The following is a 16,867-nucleotide window of genomic DNA, read 5'->3' on the forward strand; positions in this document are numbered from 1 at the left end:
GGCCTGGGCAAGCATTTGCTTTTGAACTTTGCTCTGCCAAGGAGCGTTAGTTGTATGTGGAAGTATTTTCAATAGAAAAGTTTAAGTCAATTGTAAAGTTTTAGTCAAATTGCATATGTTTGGGAAGTACTGAGCCTACGACTGGATAAATGAGACTAGGATTCGGATGACTCTTATTCAGTTTCTGTGCACAATAGCTTCTTTAACATGTGTTATCACTCATATCCCGACATAAGACAATAAGAATAAGAAAAATAAGACAGGTAGCTTTCATTTTTCCTCTCTTTTCTTTCGGTGAAAGGTCGTCTTTGCTGGTGCTTTCATCCCTCACACTGGCTGCCAATCAGGGCTTTTGATTTGTCACACACTTGTAATTCCTGCACATGAATGGTGACAAATAGGTTCCCTTAGAAAGTTTTTTAAATTAAATTAAATTACATTTTTTAGCTAGAGTTTGCCTCTTTATGAACACAACATACTGATACATTCATAACTTTTTGTATAGGCCCAGCTGAATACTGCAAATAATAATGTCTGGTTAACACAAAATCCCACGGCACACCTAGAATGGCAGCACGGCACACCGGGCTTCCCCCTCCTTTGTCCTCCTACAAGACCTGAAGTGTTAAAATGCAAAGTTTCACATGAACCCAGGATGTACTGTGACTCAAACACTCACTCAGTCAGTCACAGTTGGCCTTCCTGACCCCTAGTGGCCGTTAGGAGACATGGCAGTGTCAGAGGATGCACTGAAGCAGGAGAATTCACTTCCCCTCTCTGTGAAGAGCTGCTAAACTTTGGAAGATGTTTCATGTCCTGAACTCTTCTAATACATGTCTGAGAAGAAGAAAGCTGCTTTCTGCTGGCAGCCATATTATCAGTGCCAGTTTATCTAAGTCAGTCCAATGGCTCTGATGGCTATGATCCTTATTTTGCAGCTTTCTCTTTGATTATAGTAAACCCTGTACTCCTGCTGTCTGAGCTCTCATTATTCATCATGTCACAGTCATCTCTGTGGGGTGAAGACAGCACTGTCTGCTCGCTGTCGACGTGAACTTCCCATTTTATCCCTTTCTATTTGCAGACACTGCCACGCCCTCCCGAGCCAGCAGGATAAAGTTCAACAAGTGTCCTAATGCTACAGACTAACCACAGCACCTTTGTCAGAGAGGTCCAACTCCTTTTACTCCTAAAAACTAAAAATATCTCTGAACTTTCCCCCTAAAAGAAGACTCTCTGTTTTCCAGCGGAATATTCAAACTATTTTGGAAAGTCTTTTTTCCTTAATAAAGTGTCTGTGTTATTTGAGGAAGAAGAAGAAGAAGAAAGCATCACTTTTAAAGATGCTCTGCGTCTTTTCCCGCTGAGTCTGTGAAGTGAGCGCGGCGGTGCGGACACCTCCACAGCCTTCAGCACAGCCAGGGCGACAGCAGAGGGCTCATTGGAGAGGGAGCCGGTCAGTGTGTGAGCGATGGCTGGATGTTGTGTGTCGGCGGAGGAGAGGGAGAACCAGAGGATCAATGAGGAGATCGAGAAGCAGCTGCGCAGAGACAAGAAGGACTCTCGCAGGGAGCTGAAGCTGCTGCTGTTGGGTGAGCATCACTGACCAGGGATCAGACCTCAGGGGGCTTTCTCACACACACTTAGTGGACCCTACCTCTGAATATATGACACACTGGGGTAAACTGTAGATTGGAAATATGGTCATAATGGGATGAAACTCCATGTTTATATTTATTTGCGCATTTCCAAATGCCCCCCCCCCCAAAAAAAAATCTTTCAAATGCTTCTGGTGGCCCGTTGTACTGCTTCCTGACCACACCTGGACATGCAGGTGTCATGGCAGGTGACACAGCCACCATCAGCCTTTCAAAATGTATTTCAATGAACATGTGGGATATCCATTCTTTGTAGCTTATTATAAGATGTGTGATGGGTTGTATCGATGTAGCTGTGCATCAGGAGGCACAAGCTTCATATCTAACTGTTCTCCACATTTCCTTTCTCCTCATTCCTCTCTCTGCTCTCCGGATGTAGTGCAGAGCGCACTGGCTTTCCCCGAACATTCAGGGTGTGAGCAGCTGCGCGCCATAGTCGCACCATTGATTTTACGCACCGTGGAGAGTTTCCAAGTTTTATAAATGTAGTCTAATGGCTTCATTTAGTTCCCGCCTGCCCAAATGTACTGAAAAAAAGTCGCATGGAGAGAGAGATTGGACAATTTAAGATGAGATTGCGTTTTGACTTTTGCTCATTTCCAGTTAAATGTCGATAGAAACCGAAACTAGCTGCTGACGACGCGTTCATTTCCAGTTAAATTCCCTCAGAGAGCTGTGTGTTTGCTTCATGATGGACTGGAAAAATGTGGGTGTTTCCTGTCCGTCTGTTGGTATAAACTCCAGCCAACTTGAAGGGAGTAAAAAGACAAATAGTGAGGGGAAAGTATAAGCTGTTAGTTATCAGTACAGCATCAATGACTGTAATGTTTATACATTGTGAGGCCTTTAAAAAAAGGTGTTAATAATGTGAAGCTAAAGTTTTTTCACTTGTCCTGTCACAGTGAAGGAAGGGCATACACAGCTTACTTCCTGGTGTGAGTTCACTGAATTGCTCAAGGACACTTCAGCAGGTCCAATTGAGGAAGGGCCTGAGGCTTGACCCCAGGTTTTCTCTGTCAGTACTATGACACTGTGATCTATGTTCACATGTGTAGTTTTGGGAGCACTTCACACATCAGGGAAGTTTAAACGAATCCATGACTCCATCAGGTCTCTGGACACAGCCTGTTTGACAGCAGCAGTGTGGGAGCACCTCAGGGACACAAGTCACTGTCAAGGCTCCGGTCAGTGGTGTGTTAGAAAGCCATAACTAGCTGCTGCGGGTGCGCCTCATGCAAAAGTTATGCAAATCCAGCCCTGACCTGGAAATGAGCTGCAGGTTTGCCTCCACTGCTTTCCTAGGAAGGGTTAAGCCCAATTTATTATAAATCGCATTTAATTTGCTTTGAAAATTCTTTTCTCGGATCACTGGACAGTAGATTACTAACACAACAGGGCTGGAGCCAAAGGTTGCAAACATTTGGGGGTCAGCCTAAACTTAGAGGGCTCCAAGCGCACGCTCCCACAGAGAATTTTTTTCCCATTTGCGCTGTCAACAAAAACAGTGCTAAACAGCACCCACAAGTTGTTATCATATGAGAATCTGTTTGGTGCTACATGGCACCCATCATTTAAAGGTGCTAGACGGTGCATTTATCTAATACTGCTATAGAACCATTAGGGGTAACTTATAGCGCTACATTGTTTTTAATATTTTTAGCCTAGGGGCCCTTCAATGACACCAGATACCATGGATGAGTCAAAATGCTTCTAAATGACACTTTAACTTAAAATATGAATGATTATTAATAATTTCTTATGAAATGTTGCCTTAAAAATTCTGAATCCTCCCAAAATGCTTACTGAGAAACACATTACCTTTACAAACCTGTAATTTTTCCGTGCACGAGAGCCACTTCTTCAATGTGTTATTACCTGGATATAGTATAATATTTTAATGTGGAATGGAATAGTAATCTATTTAATGTAGTGTTTTATTCTCTCCCTTGCTTAACTAAGCTAAAGAGCCAGTAGAGAGCCTCTGAAGAACAATACAGGGGCTTAAAAAGTTCACTGCTGGTTCTTCAACTTAGTTTAGTGTAGTTATTTTATTTTATTTTATTTTATTTTAGTCTGGTTTAGTTTAGTTTAGATTAGTTTGGTTTGGTTGGGGTTGGTTGGTTTAGTTTAGTTTAGTTTAGTTAAGTTTAGCTTAGTTTGATTGGTTTAGTTTAGTTTAGTTTGGTTGGGTTGGGTGGGGTTTGTTTAGTTTGGTTTGGTTTGGTTGGGTTGGGGTTGGTTGGTTTAGTTTAGTTTAGTTTAGTTTAGTTGGGTTGGGTGGGGTTTGTTTAGTTTAGTTTGGTTTGGTTTGGTTTGGTTGGGTTGGGTTAATTTAGTTTAGTTTAGTTGGGTTGGGTTTAGTTTAGTTTAGTTTATTTTAGTTTAGTTTAGTTTGGTTTGGGTGGGGTTTGTTTTGTTTTGTTTGGTTTGGTTGTGTTAATTTAATTTAGTTTAGTTTAGTTTAGTTTAGTTTAGTTTAGTTTAGTTTAGCTGGGTTGGGTGGGGTTGTGTGGGGTTTGTTTAGTTTAGTTTGGTTTGGTTTGGTTGGGTTAATTTAGTTTAGTTTAGTTTGGTTGGGTTGGGGTTGGTTTAGTTTAGTTTAGTTGGGTTGGGTTGGGTTGGGTTTGGTTTGGTTTGGTTGGGTTAATTTAGTTTAGTTTAGTTTGGTTGGGTTTGGTTTGGTTTGGTTGGGTTAATTTAGTTTAGTTTAGTTGGGTTTAGTTTAGTTTAGTTTGGTTGGGTTGGGTTGGGTTGGGGTTGGTTTAGTTTAGTTTAGTTTAGTTTGGTTTGGGTGGGGTTTGTTTTGTTTTGTTTGGTTTGGTTGTGTTAATTTAGTTTAGTTTAGTTGGGTTGGGTTGGGTGGGGTTTGTTTAGTTTAGTTTAGTTTGGTTTGGTTTGGTTGGGTTAATTTAGTTTAGTTTAGTTGGGTTGGGTTTAGTTTAGTTTAGTTTAGTTTAGTTTGGTTGGGTTGGGGTTGGTTTAGTTTAGTTTAGTTTAGTTTGGTTTGGTTTGGTTTGGGTGGGGTTTGTTTAGTTTAGTTTGGTTTGGTTTGGTTGGGTTAATTTAGTTTAGTTTAGTTTAGTTTAGTTTAGTTTGGTTTGGTTTGGGTGGGGTTTGTTTAGTTTAATTTGGTTTGGTTTGGTTGGGTTAATTTAGTTTAGTTTAGTTTAGTTTAGTTTGGGTTTGGTTGGTTTAGTTTAGTTTATTTTAGAGGGGAAAGAGCAAGTAGAGATCCTCTACAGAACCATAAAGGGACTTAAAAAGATATTTGTGTGGCAGCGGTGCTATGTGGCACCTCAACCCATGCAAAGAAGAGCTGATCAGCCAACATTTTTCTGTGTGTATGGAAGCTATACGCACAGTTTTTCAAGACATTTGAGAGAATGCCTAAAAATCTGTAAACAAAAACATGATAGTTGCCAAGAAAAACAAAATCCTGCTGTGTTGACATCATATTTTGTATCTAATTGTTCTCCAACTGTCTTCATCATTCTGAAACCATAACACAACAAATGCTGAGGAGGACTAATTTTCACTCCTGTCACATAAAAAGAGGCAGAAATGGTCCGATGTTACTATTTTTTAAGTTACATAAGTAGCGTAGGACTTTGGCATGAACAGCATCACTAACCTTGAAACCCATTTTTTTAATACACTATACTGGAGTTTACAGAATAAATGTTTGGCCAACAAACCTGCTATGTTTAAATCCATCCCATAATAATCTGGGCTGCTCTAATTGCAAATCAATGATCCCCAACAAAGTCGAGTAAACAGAAGAACATTTAGTCAATTATATGAGATTTCTTTATGGAGCAGCATAGATTTAAGGCTTTTGATAAAATATTGGGAGTTGAAGGCCCCAAACCTCAGCTCCAGCTCTGCCACGCCAACGCATCACTGATAGATATGATCTGAAAAGGGTGGTAGGCCTTAACATTCAGCAATACATAGATTCTGGTACAGTTCATGGGAGGACGATGAATAAATGTGGGATGATGAAACAGATGAACTGAAACTGAATTATCTGATAAACAGGAACAAGTGCATCAGGTCAGCAGAAAAAATATGTCTTAGTCACCAAACTTCACTACTCAGTGTGACTTTTGAAACATTAAAACACTATTAGATATAGATATAGATATAGATCTTGATCTAATGTGTAATCATGGTTTGCCATAGTGCTGTCTGAATCACAGGATATTTATTGTGTATCTTTGTATCTTACGCTTTACAGTTCTTTTGATTTTCCATGTAACTGATCAAGTTATCAAGTAACGTGTAGTCCTTACCAGTAAGTCAGAGCTCTCAGTGGATTCATTAAGATGGTCACAGTCAGGTCCCTGTAGAGGACAAGTGGGGGTGAGAGAATAAATGATCAACACATTTTGCCTCTTCTGTCCATTCAGTAATTGCACCTGAAAAGCTGTAGGGTGAATCACACATGTCAGGACTGCTGGAGACAGCACAGGTCATATAGTGAGAGAAAGCAGGAATCAAACACTTTTACAGACTAAACAAACTATGTAGGCATGTACATCTGAATAGATGTAGTATGAATGTTAAATATTGAACTCAAACTCATGCGAGCACAAAACATACAAGGAGAACAGACAAGAACGATCGATACTTAGAGTACCAAAAGTAAAACTACTCACAGTGCAGAGTGGCCCATTTCAAATGAATACATATTATAATTATTGACGCATCAGTGTGTTCATCACTGTAGTACTGCAGCTGGTAAAAGTGGGGCAAATTTTAATTACTTATACTGCTGGGTAGTTTAAACTATAATAATACATCATACTGTACAAGTCTATTTATGTTTTGTATTCATAATCAGAGCCTGCAAAGTAACTGATGTTGGGAAATAAATGTAGTGGAGTTAAAGCTATAGTGCGTAACTTCTGTCGCCTCCCAGTGGATAATGCGTTATTACAACTAATAAGCCGGCGGCACTTCCACGTACACAGAGTAACACTCGCCACACACCATGTACACAGAGTAACACTTGCCTTTGTGGTATTATCCACCTCTGAACCGTGTCTCAGCCGCTTCTCTGCCATGTTGCTTTCTCTTTCTACCTGCGCTCTACCTCTTGCTATGACACTCTCCGCTCTTCCTCCTCCTCCCTTCTTGTTGTGAGGAAGCATTTCCTGTGTGCCAGCGTGGGAATGTCGCCGGTCGACACGCAAACAAAAAATTATATATATTGAAAAATACCGCGAGATGTTAGAGGAGCCGATCGGCTTAATCAGCATTGTGTCATCTCCTCTAGTAGTGGCTTGGGTGAAACGGACATTTACGGACCTGTAGAAGTTACGCACTATAGCTTTAAAAGTAAAGTATAAAGTAGCATAAAACAGAACTTAAGTACTTGAGTTGAAGGAATTAGTTAAATTCCACCACTAGTTATTATTATGCAGCTGTTTTCATGTCTCTCAGTTTTTATTGTTCCTGAGAAGAAATACAGTGGCACAGCTGAGAAGAAGTTAAATGGAGACTAAATGACATTTTCTAAACAGAACAGGAGAATATAATCTGCAGATATGGACCATGCTGACAAAAATGTATGTGTATAATTGGCCTATAGTTTCCTCCAAAGCCTCACCTGGTATGTTAGCTTCAGTTGTAGTTAAAGAGGGCAGAGTGACAAGTGATAGTAGCTATTATTTTGGTGATTTTCCCACCACATTCATTCACAGAGCCGGCATGGCATCATGAGGAACTATGCGTAGGTGTGAGGCTGTGTTTATGTTTGTTCTTTATGAGTGGCATGTCTCCTGACTGTTTCTATGTGTGTGTGTGTGTGTGTGTGTGTGTGTGTGTGTGTAGAGACGGCTGTGGTAAGCACCCACAGGGAAACTGTAAATCACCACCTCTGACATATACACGTATATACATGCAGATGTGCACAAAGACACAAATGTAGGCAAATGAGCTTGTGTTCCTCTACAGAGACAAACACTTGACCTACACAAGCCACCACAATGCAGCATTAAACAATGTGTTTTTTCCAAACCCAAGCCAATAAGGCGTCTCTGATCATATACAACAGTGTACAGGCTGAGAATCACTCCCCATGGACAATAAAATTAACTTTATGTGTGAAATAGTGAGGGACTGGTATTTGTATAGCACCTCTCTAGTATTCTGACTACTCAAAGTGCTCTCAACACGCTACTTTCATACATTGACTACCATACAAGGTGCCACTTGTTGGTTCAGTTAAGTTTGGGGTTCAGTATCTTGCTCAAAGGCATACAGACTGGAGGAGCTACGGATTGAACCACAGATCTTCCGATTATTGGACAAGCTGCTGTACCTCTTGAGCCACAGATTATGGAGTGCCCCTTAAAGTGTTTCAGATATGTATGACATGTTCATTATTTCATGAGCAAGTCATTCAAGAATACATTTTTATTATTTTTATTTTATTGGAGCTACTTGTGTCAACTTAGGGAGAACTTACAGATAAAAAAGAAAAGACAAATTTCGTGGAGACTGGTTACTTGTTACACAGATTTTTGTCTTTGAGTTTTTATAACACAAGTAATTTAATCATTAATTTATTAAATAATCACTCATGATATTAATACACAGAGTTAGAGTCCATATTGACCCTTTGTGTTTAGATAGCAATGAGCAACACAGATCTGCTAATATCTGATGTTAGAGTCACTAACTAACTAAAGACAAAGATATCTCAATCAAAATAATCCTAAAAACCTCACATGAATCCTACAAGGGACCTGAAAGCCAGGATGCATACTCTGATTAAAGAGTGAGGCCTCTGAGCTCATCCAAAGCTGCCTCTCTCTGAACAAGTCAAACCCAGCAGAAGTGCAGGATCATGATTTGCCTCTTATGTCAGTGTTTACCTGCCCCGTCTTGACCCGAACCCCCCTCATCTCTAAGAAACTTGACTTGTAAACAAGGTGCATTCAAATGCAGCCGATTTGTCTAAGCTTTGTTTGCTGAGATGTAAAGACTCAAGTTTTCATGATGCCATGCAAAACAGCCCGGAAACAAGAACACTGCTGCCTAGCACCACTCAGTGTCATCACAGAGCTCTAACACACTCTGCTGATGGGAAGGGATACAGATGCAAGGCATGTACACACACACACACACACACACACGACACACACACACACACACACACACACACACATAAACACACTCGCACACATGGCAACTTCAAACATTCAGGTCTGGTGACAAACACACATTTGTTAAACAAATACATTCAGCATCATGTGGTCTGTATGAGAAAATTAGGAGCCGAACTGAACTGAACGGAAGAGGAACGTGACAGACAGAGACTGCGTGTGTGTGTCAAACTGAGACAGCTAGTGAACAGAGGCACCCTAGAGCTCACCTAGTAGAGGGGATGCCCCATGTACAAAGGCTTTGTCCTCGCCGTAGTGGCCGCAGGCTTGATTTCAAGTTGTGGCCCTTTGCATGTCATCCTGCTTCTCTCTCCCACTTTCACTCTGGATCTGTCCTGTCTAATAAAGGCAAAAACGCAAAAAAAAAAAAAAAAAAAACATCTTTAAAAAAAGACAGTCAGTGAACAATGTGAGTTAGGGCATTTAGAATTTATTATCATTAAATGTTATCTATAGTGTGTGTCTATTCGTTCGCTGAAAGCCATTATGCACATGAGAATATTAGGGCCAGGCATATAGGAAGAAAAAGATTTCTATGCAACCAATTGGCAAATCTCATTCAGGGTGCCCTATTTAAACTGCTCAGGCCTGCCAATGTTGCCCGCTTCCGCCTCCACCCCAGCTCCTCCTTTTCATGCTGTGTCTGTCTTATCAGTGTCATTGATGCTGCTCTGTTCTGTTCCCAACGGTTTTTTGCTGCTGCTCTCCCTGCCTTAGACTTTCCATGTAGGCGCATGGAAGGGCAGGGAGGTGTGCCCATACCGCCAAATATAATACTGCAAATGGAAATAAAGTTTTCTTTGACTTAAGTGTTCCTGACTGAGCTAGCCATTTCAAGAATGCAGCTACCTCTTCTCCTTCTGAAGAGATGCAAGTCTCTGCGCAACCTCTTTAAAGTCCAAATACTTATTACAGAAGAGAAATCATTTCCTTGTTACTAAAAACGATTCCAAATTACCATTTCACCAATTCATCTACATGAGGCATTTTGTAGAGGCAGTCGTATGAGCTTGATTTATTCTCAAAAGCTTGACTTTTCCTTATGCCCTGCCCTAAATGGTCTTCTATAGGTGGTGCTGACACTCTACAGGGGCCCATGAAACGATCAAGCACACACACATTAATCTGATTTTGTCTCACAAAAACATACTGAGCCTGTACCTGTCTGAATAAACATTCACCACAATGCAATCTTGGGGTTGTGATAAAATATAAATGTTCTCATCTGTTGCAGGTTTATCAGGTACACCAGCTATATCTATTGCACTAATGGCATGTTTGAATACGAAGAGGTCTATAAATTAGTATTAACTTGACTCTCAGTAACAAGCTGCAAAGAAACAGATGAGTGTGAAAAGGTGTGATTGGATTTAACCCTCACTGTATCTGACTACAGGTACTGGAGAGAGTGGAAAGAGCACCTTCATCAAACAGATGAGGATTATCCACGGAGGAGGATACACAGATGAGGACAAGAGGAGCTACGCCAAACTGGTCTACCAGAACATCGTCACATCCATGCAGGCCATGACCCGAGCCATGGAGGCACTTAGCATATCTTTCGCTGATCCCCAGAACCAGGTACTGAACAGACAGAGTCAGACTTAGTATTGACTCTGGAGTCCAGGTTCATTTTTGTCTTTAACAAAGTATAAAGTGAGACGTTGGAAATGTGGGATGGATCATTTTCTGACTGTGTCCCTGTATTATCTGTGTGTGTCCACAGAGCCATGCAAACTTAGTCCTGGAGGTGGAGGTGGATAAGGTGGAGGAGTTAGATTCAAGCCTTTCGGCGGCCATCAGGAGTCTGTGGGACGATGCAGGAATACAGGAATGCTACGACAGACGCAGGGAATACCAGCTGTCCGACTCCACCAAATAGTGAGCATTAGAACTTGTAACTTGCTGCTGAAGGGGACTGCATTTAATGGGTGGGGCTGTAGCGACATTTAAAGACACGGAGGTTTTGTTCTTGGTTCTGTTTTCTGTAAATTTGGGGGTTTTAGTAACTGGTGGGGAATTTACCTTCAATTCAAACATACACATGGTGGTTTTTTAATGTTGATTCCTGTGTTTCCAGTCAAGTCGGACTAATTTTAGCCCAACTTAAATGAGTAAAGAAATAAAAGACGGTTTTTTTCTTGCACTGGAAAAGGTTTCAAACATTTAAATGTCAATGCTAGGAGATAAAATGTGTAAAGATCCACCCTCTGTATCTTGCTGTGTCAATCTGGCTGCAATGTTTTGTAAGTATGAAGAGACATTGTAATGAGCACAGGAGGTGTCCCCTCTGACCACACAGATGAGTACTCGCTCACATGGGAACATCAATTAGCATTAATAAAGATCCTGCTGTTTGTGAAGCTCATGATCCAGATAAAAAAGGAAAAGAAAGGCGACTGTTTTTAGCTTGTGGTTGCTATTTTTGGCTGTGCAGATGCAGTGTCTGCATCTGCATCTGCTCTATTTGTACTTCTCTACTGAAGCAAAACACTTGTGGTTTCTCTAATGGTTTCAGTTTCCACTCTATGCTGCACTAACAGACACTCAAACATCCTATGACAATACTTAAGTGATGATGCACAGATAACTGCAAGTAATCCACATGCAGGTGCATTTAATCTGATATTAGAATTTATGATCACAACTTCATTTTATCTAAAGATAAATCCAATTTTTCATGTTCTGTCTCTCATTGGTTTTTACATTATTATCCTTTTTAATTGTATTCTATTGTCTTTAATATATTGATTTTTAACATTTTATTGTTTCATTATTGTAATTTTTGGACTTGCAGATTTTTATTTATGGTTGTTTAATTTTAATTTAACTTTATTTATTTTGTCTGTGTTGTTTCAATTTTGCCATCTGAAGCACTTTGGGCTGCATGTCAGCACAAAAGGTGCTCCAGTTTCAGTGGCCACAAAATGTCCCCAGTTCTGTTAATTTCCTTCATATTTCCACTTGAGTTAATTTTCTCCTTTTTTTCCCCAGCTATCTCACCGACCTGGATCGAATTTCACAGCCCTCCTATATACCTGACCTGCAGGATATCCTCAGAGTCCGAGTGCCGACCACGGGTATCATTGAGTACCCCTTTGACATGGAGAACGTCATCTTCAGGTAAAATATAACACAGCACTATGGCAGGTAATGACTGCAGGAACAGGAGGCATCACTGGTGATATTGCATACTTTTTCTGTTGTTGTTGGATTGGCTGTTATGGCAGGATGGTGGATGTGGGGGGTCAGAGGTCAGAGAGGAGGAAGTGGATCCACTGCTTTGAGAACGTCACCTCCATCATCTTTCTGGTGGCGCTCAGCGAGTACGACCAGGTCCTGGCTGAGTGCGACAACGAGGTGAGAATTCATTTTCCGGACTTTGACCCTTTAAAAACACGTGTCCTCATTGCTGCCTGTTTTTATGGTGTAATTTTGATTTCAGAACCGTATGGAGGAGAGCAAGGCCCTGTTCAAAACCATCATAACCTACCCCTGGTTCCAGCGATCCTCTGTCATCCTCTTTCTCAACAAGACTGACATCCTCCAAGAGAAGATCATGTACTCTCATGTAGCCACCTACTTCCCTGAATTCACAGGTTTGTTTGTTTGTGCTTGTGATGTACAACTCATTGACCAGTTTATTAGGTACACCTTTTTTATGTCTCCAAGCTGGCCATAGCTGTGGTCGGAGGCGTTATGTTTTCAGGCTGCCCATCCGTCCGTCCGTCCGTCCGTCCGTCCGTTCATCTCATTCTTGCAAATCTCTCGTGAATATCTCAAGAAAAGCTTGAGGGACTTTCTTCAAATTTGGCACAAATGTCCACTTGGACTCAACAATGAACTGATTAGTTTTTGGTGGTCAAAGGTCAAAGTCACGGATTTCAGCATTCAGAGATCAAGGTCAGTGTGACCTTGCATCTGTCTCATGTTCTTGTGAACATGATATCTCAAGAACACCTTTAGGGAATTTCTTTGAATTTGAGACAAACATCCACTTGGACTGAAGAATAAACTGATTAGAATATTGTGGTCAAAGGTCAAAGGTCAAGGTCAGTGTCACCTCACAAAATATGTTTTTGGCCATAACCTAAGAATATATGTGCTAATGATGACAAAACTTCCCACAAATGTCTAATAGGATGAAATAATGAAGTGATGACAAAAGGTCAAAGGTCAGCTTCCCTGTGACATCATACTGTTCTGGCCATTATTCATCGTCATATCTCAGGAACAGAAGGGAAAATACTGGGTGTCCACCTTGAAACTTTGCTGATTGTATAGATTTTCTGTGCAGTCGGGGGGAATATGTGTGTGAAGCATCCATGTTTTCAGACATGGATGTAAACTGTAAGAGAAACCTGACTGGTGCGCAGAGGCATGAAACCGTGGGGCAGTAATTTTAGTTTTTATTTATTTATTTATTTAACAGGGACAGTGCAATCACAGTGAAATATGCCAAAGTGAGTAAGAAAGGCTCATTTTCATCTTTAGTCCCTGGGCAGGCAATAGTACGCAAACTCGTTTAAGCTAGGTGTACCTAATACAGTGGCAACTGAGTGTCACATTTGGTCACTCATCATATTTGTAAATCGGTAGAGAACAGGCATAATTTTCTATTAAAAAGGGACAGTTCACCCAAAAATCCACATCTTATTCTTACCTGTAGTGCTATTTATCAATCTAGATTCCCAGCCAACATTTGTATGAGAGGCCCATGTGGGTAGTAAACGGGCTGAAAAATGGGCCCTGTATGGGACTGTAGGAGGCAAAATACTTTTGATTTTGTGGGGAACTATCTATCTAAACAAACGATAAAAATCATTTAAATGTTGAATTTACTGAAAAATATAATACAATTATATTAACCCTGAATTGCAGGACCTCAGCAGGATCCTGTAGCAGCTCAAGAATTCATCCTGAAAATGTACCAAGAACAAAACCCAGACAAGGGCAAGACGCTGTACCCTCACTTTACCTGCGCCACAGACACGGAAAACATCCGCTTCGTCTTTGTGGCCGTAAAAGACACCATCCTCAGACACAACCTGAAGGAGTTCAATCTGGTGTGAAGAGGAGCAGGAGGAGGAGGACAGACATGAGGAGAGCTGAGATAGGATGGAGAATTACATGAAACAAAACTTCACAGTGCTGTCTAAACAGAGAACAATTAGATCCACTGAGAATATTTATGATTTATTTAATCCAAAGGTTTAAATATTTTCACTTTTCAACTTTGGTGCCTGTAAAAATCCAGCCAAAGAGAATATGAACATGTAACATGTCCAAACTTCTGTTTCTGTAGGTCATTGTGTCTGAAATGCTGTTTTGTGTATTTTGTGTTTTGTATACTTTAGTTTTTATTCCAGCCTTTATAGATATGTGCTCTAAGAAAATGATACTTTGCAGTAGAAGTAAGAATGTAATAGCATTGACCTTTTGTGTGGACTACTTGTTTTATTACCTTTTACAGTGTATTAGAAATAGGATCCAAGTATGCATTTTCTGCTCATGTCATAGCTGTTTTGTGATTTAATGTTGTGAAGATTTTTTTCTCCATTGTTTTTAACACTGAGCCATGGGTGTGTGCTTTTGCCTCCAAGTGCCTTGTTGACTCCGGACAGCCACTGACTTTGTTTAGATGTAAATAATTCAAGTTGCTTTTTGACAAACTCTACTCAGCTGTTTCTTCTCAGGAGAACTGGGTATCATTATATTTATGGTCATTTTCAATAAACAATTATAGTTACCTAACAACGAGTGCAATTTGTGTGCTTGAGACATTTAATGGACCATGATAAACAAAATCTGAAACACATATTTTATTTATTTTTAAAACAGTGGGGAGAAAAAAGAAATCAAGCCACTGCAGTGAACATTAATGGCAACAGAAATACTTAGTCGTATTAAATTGCAATGTGCCCCAAACCAAAAGCAAACCTTTAAAATACACATCAGAGTAAACAGCAGCTGTTAATAATTAGCATTCATTTCTTTTAAATATACTTTTCTCTGCATAATTCATCAACATAGTTGGCATTGCATATGTGTGGTATAAAAACATAAAAATCACAAAATTACAATCTGCAACGCCGTTATACAGACTATCTTGTGAGGATGGATATATACAGATAGGATGCTATATTAGATCAATATACAGCAGACTGATACATTTCAGTACGGTATAAAAATAGCATGCAGCTCTAAATAACACACTGAACAGTCTTCATCTTGCAGAAATGTATAAAAAAAAAAGGAAACTTGAGAGTAAGTGAGAGTAAAAGGAAACAGCGTTTGAAAATCAGCACATTTTGAATTCTTTGTGTTACAGAGGCATACTCAGAATTTAAATTAGTTTCCCTTTTATATAATCCAGTAAAATAAACAGTGTACAACATTAAATGTGCTACAACTACTATGGTTGATTTGGCCTCAGTGTTATTCAAGCTGTTTTCTACCACGTCTCTTACTAGCACTGTAATAGTATTGCTTCTACAGCCAAACACTACTTGGAAACATAAAACTGAATGACATTAGTGACTTTGGAAACTTCTGTATTTTTTTTAACCTAGACCATATTTTCTGTGTCTCAGTGACTAATGGAGATGACAGTATTTGAGATTGGTCCAGTAGTGAGAGAGAACGCTCCAGCCTCAACAGTGAGGGCAACTGCACAACTTCCATTTACGTCCACTAAAAGTGATTATTTTTGCCAGTGACAGGCTCAGATTGTTACTGTAAGTGTCTAATAACACTACAGTAAAGACCCTATAGAGAAATGAAACATTTTTCGTTACCTTTCACTGATCTGGGGTCTTATTTATAAAACAACATGCAGGATCCATACTAAAAATATACATATAGGCAAAAGCCAAAAATGGCGTGCGCCAAGAAAATACTCGACAGGCTTCCACTTCACCATCTGCGTCGCCAATTTCCCATCTCCAAAATGTTTGTAAGCATGGGTCAAAGTTTCTCCTATCAAATCTGTTTTTATAGATCACAACTTTTGCATGGGAAGTGGCATACGCCTCTTTCAGGCCTCATTTTGGGCGTAGGCAATGAAATCTTTCCTTCCAAAATCTCCCAGACTTTTACACATTGTCCAAATCAGCTTCATTTTCAGCCATGACTCAAAACATATTAAATAACACTAAGCTAAGCTTTCTGTACTCCTTTCTGTACTACGACTCTCACTAATGTTTCCACTGCTGTCGCCTCTTGTGGGATTTCAGAACTTCTACTTGAGCAAGACTCGGTCACAATAACAAATAGACCAGCAAAAGGAAAGTATGAAAAGCATTTTGTTTCTCGTAAGGTCCTTTCCATAATACTATCAGATGCTTCTAATAACAGTCTGAACCTCTCAGTGGCAAAAACAAGCACTGTTGGTGGACGTAAATTCACGGTGCATAACTGCCCGTAGGGATTACACTGCAATTTTTGTTTCTATCACTCACTTAGACACAGACACATGAGAAAATAGAGTCCAGGTTGAAAAATACCAAAGTTTCCCTTTAATGTGTGTTTGATTAAGAATGGCAAACTAAATGCCAAGACAATCCTCAAATGTCACCAGCATGTCAGATCCAAGCAGATCAGTGATAAGACGAATATGTAAATCATTAAAAGTCAATTATGTGTGTGTGACAGGATGAGTGCGATCAGAGTGAAGACAGTGAAGTTAAGTTTGGTTCAGTGCATTCTGAGCTTCTGTGTTGTCTATTTATAGCACTTCAGTAAGCATGCACACATTCACACTTCTCACTCAGCCTTTCACCCTCGACACACGCTAACAGTCAACATACAGCATCGTTTACCACGACTCACACATGGAGGTAAACAAAGGGAGCATGCAGTAAAGAACAAAGGCACTGACACACACGAGTTTTGTGTGTGTGTTTTCTTTTTTTTTTTTTTTTTAGGTATCTAATTCCTCACTCTTCTCGATGAGTCAGTATTTGGGTAAACTCTCTCTTGCATCATCCAATCTGGCAAGAACCCACTGAAAAGAAATAAGAACCAAAGTTAGAGCGA

At 40.1% G+C, this 16,867-nt stretch overlaps 2 protein-coding genes across 3 annotated transcripts in view; one reads left to right on the forward strand and one right to left on the reverse strand.

Annotated features, from left to right (window-relative positions):
• Positions 1 to 1,130: 1,130 nt before the first annotated feature.
• On the forward strand, positions 1,131 to 14,649 carry LOC117252730 (guanine nucleotide-binding protein subunit alpha-14-like). Its single transcript, XM_033619828.2, has 7 exons — positions 1,131 to 1,592; positions 10,227 to 10,411; positions 10,557 to 10,711; positions 11,825 to 11,953; positions 12,061 to 12,190; positions 12,276 to 12,429; positions 13,712 to 14,649. The coding sequence occupies exons 1-7, from the start codon at positions 1,472 to 1,474 to the stop codon at positions 13,900 to 13,902; spliced, it is 1,065 nt and encodes a 354-aa protein (XP_033475719.1). The 5' UTR covers positions 1,131 to 1,471; the 3' UTR covers positions 13,903 to 14,649.
• vps13a (vacuolar protein sorting 13 homolog A) overlaps positions 14,638 to 16,867 on the reverse strand; it is a 50,534-nt gene continuing 48,304 nt past the window's right edge. For both annotated transcript variants that reach the window (XM_033619832.2, XM_033619829.2), the window contains one exon: positions 14,638 to 16,835. In XM_033619832.2, the coding sequence (XP_033475723.2) occupies positions 16,785 to 16,835 (51 nt within the window). In that variant the 3' untranslated portion in view covers positions 14,638 to 16,784. The remainder of the gene's footprint in view (positions 16,836 to 16,867) is intronic.

The sequence above is a fragment of the Epinephelus lanceolatus genome, chromosome 9 (assembly GCF_041903045.1).
Source record: "Epinephelus lanceolatus isolate andai-2023 chromosome 9, ASM4190304v1, whole genome shotgun sequence".
In the NCBI taxonomy this organism is placed as follows: Eukaryota; Metazoa; Chordata; class Actinopteri; order Perciformes; family Serranidae; genus Epinephelus; species Epinephelus lanceolatus.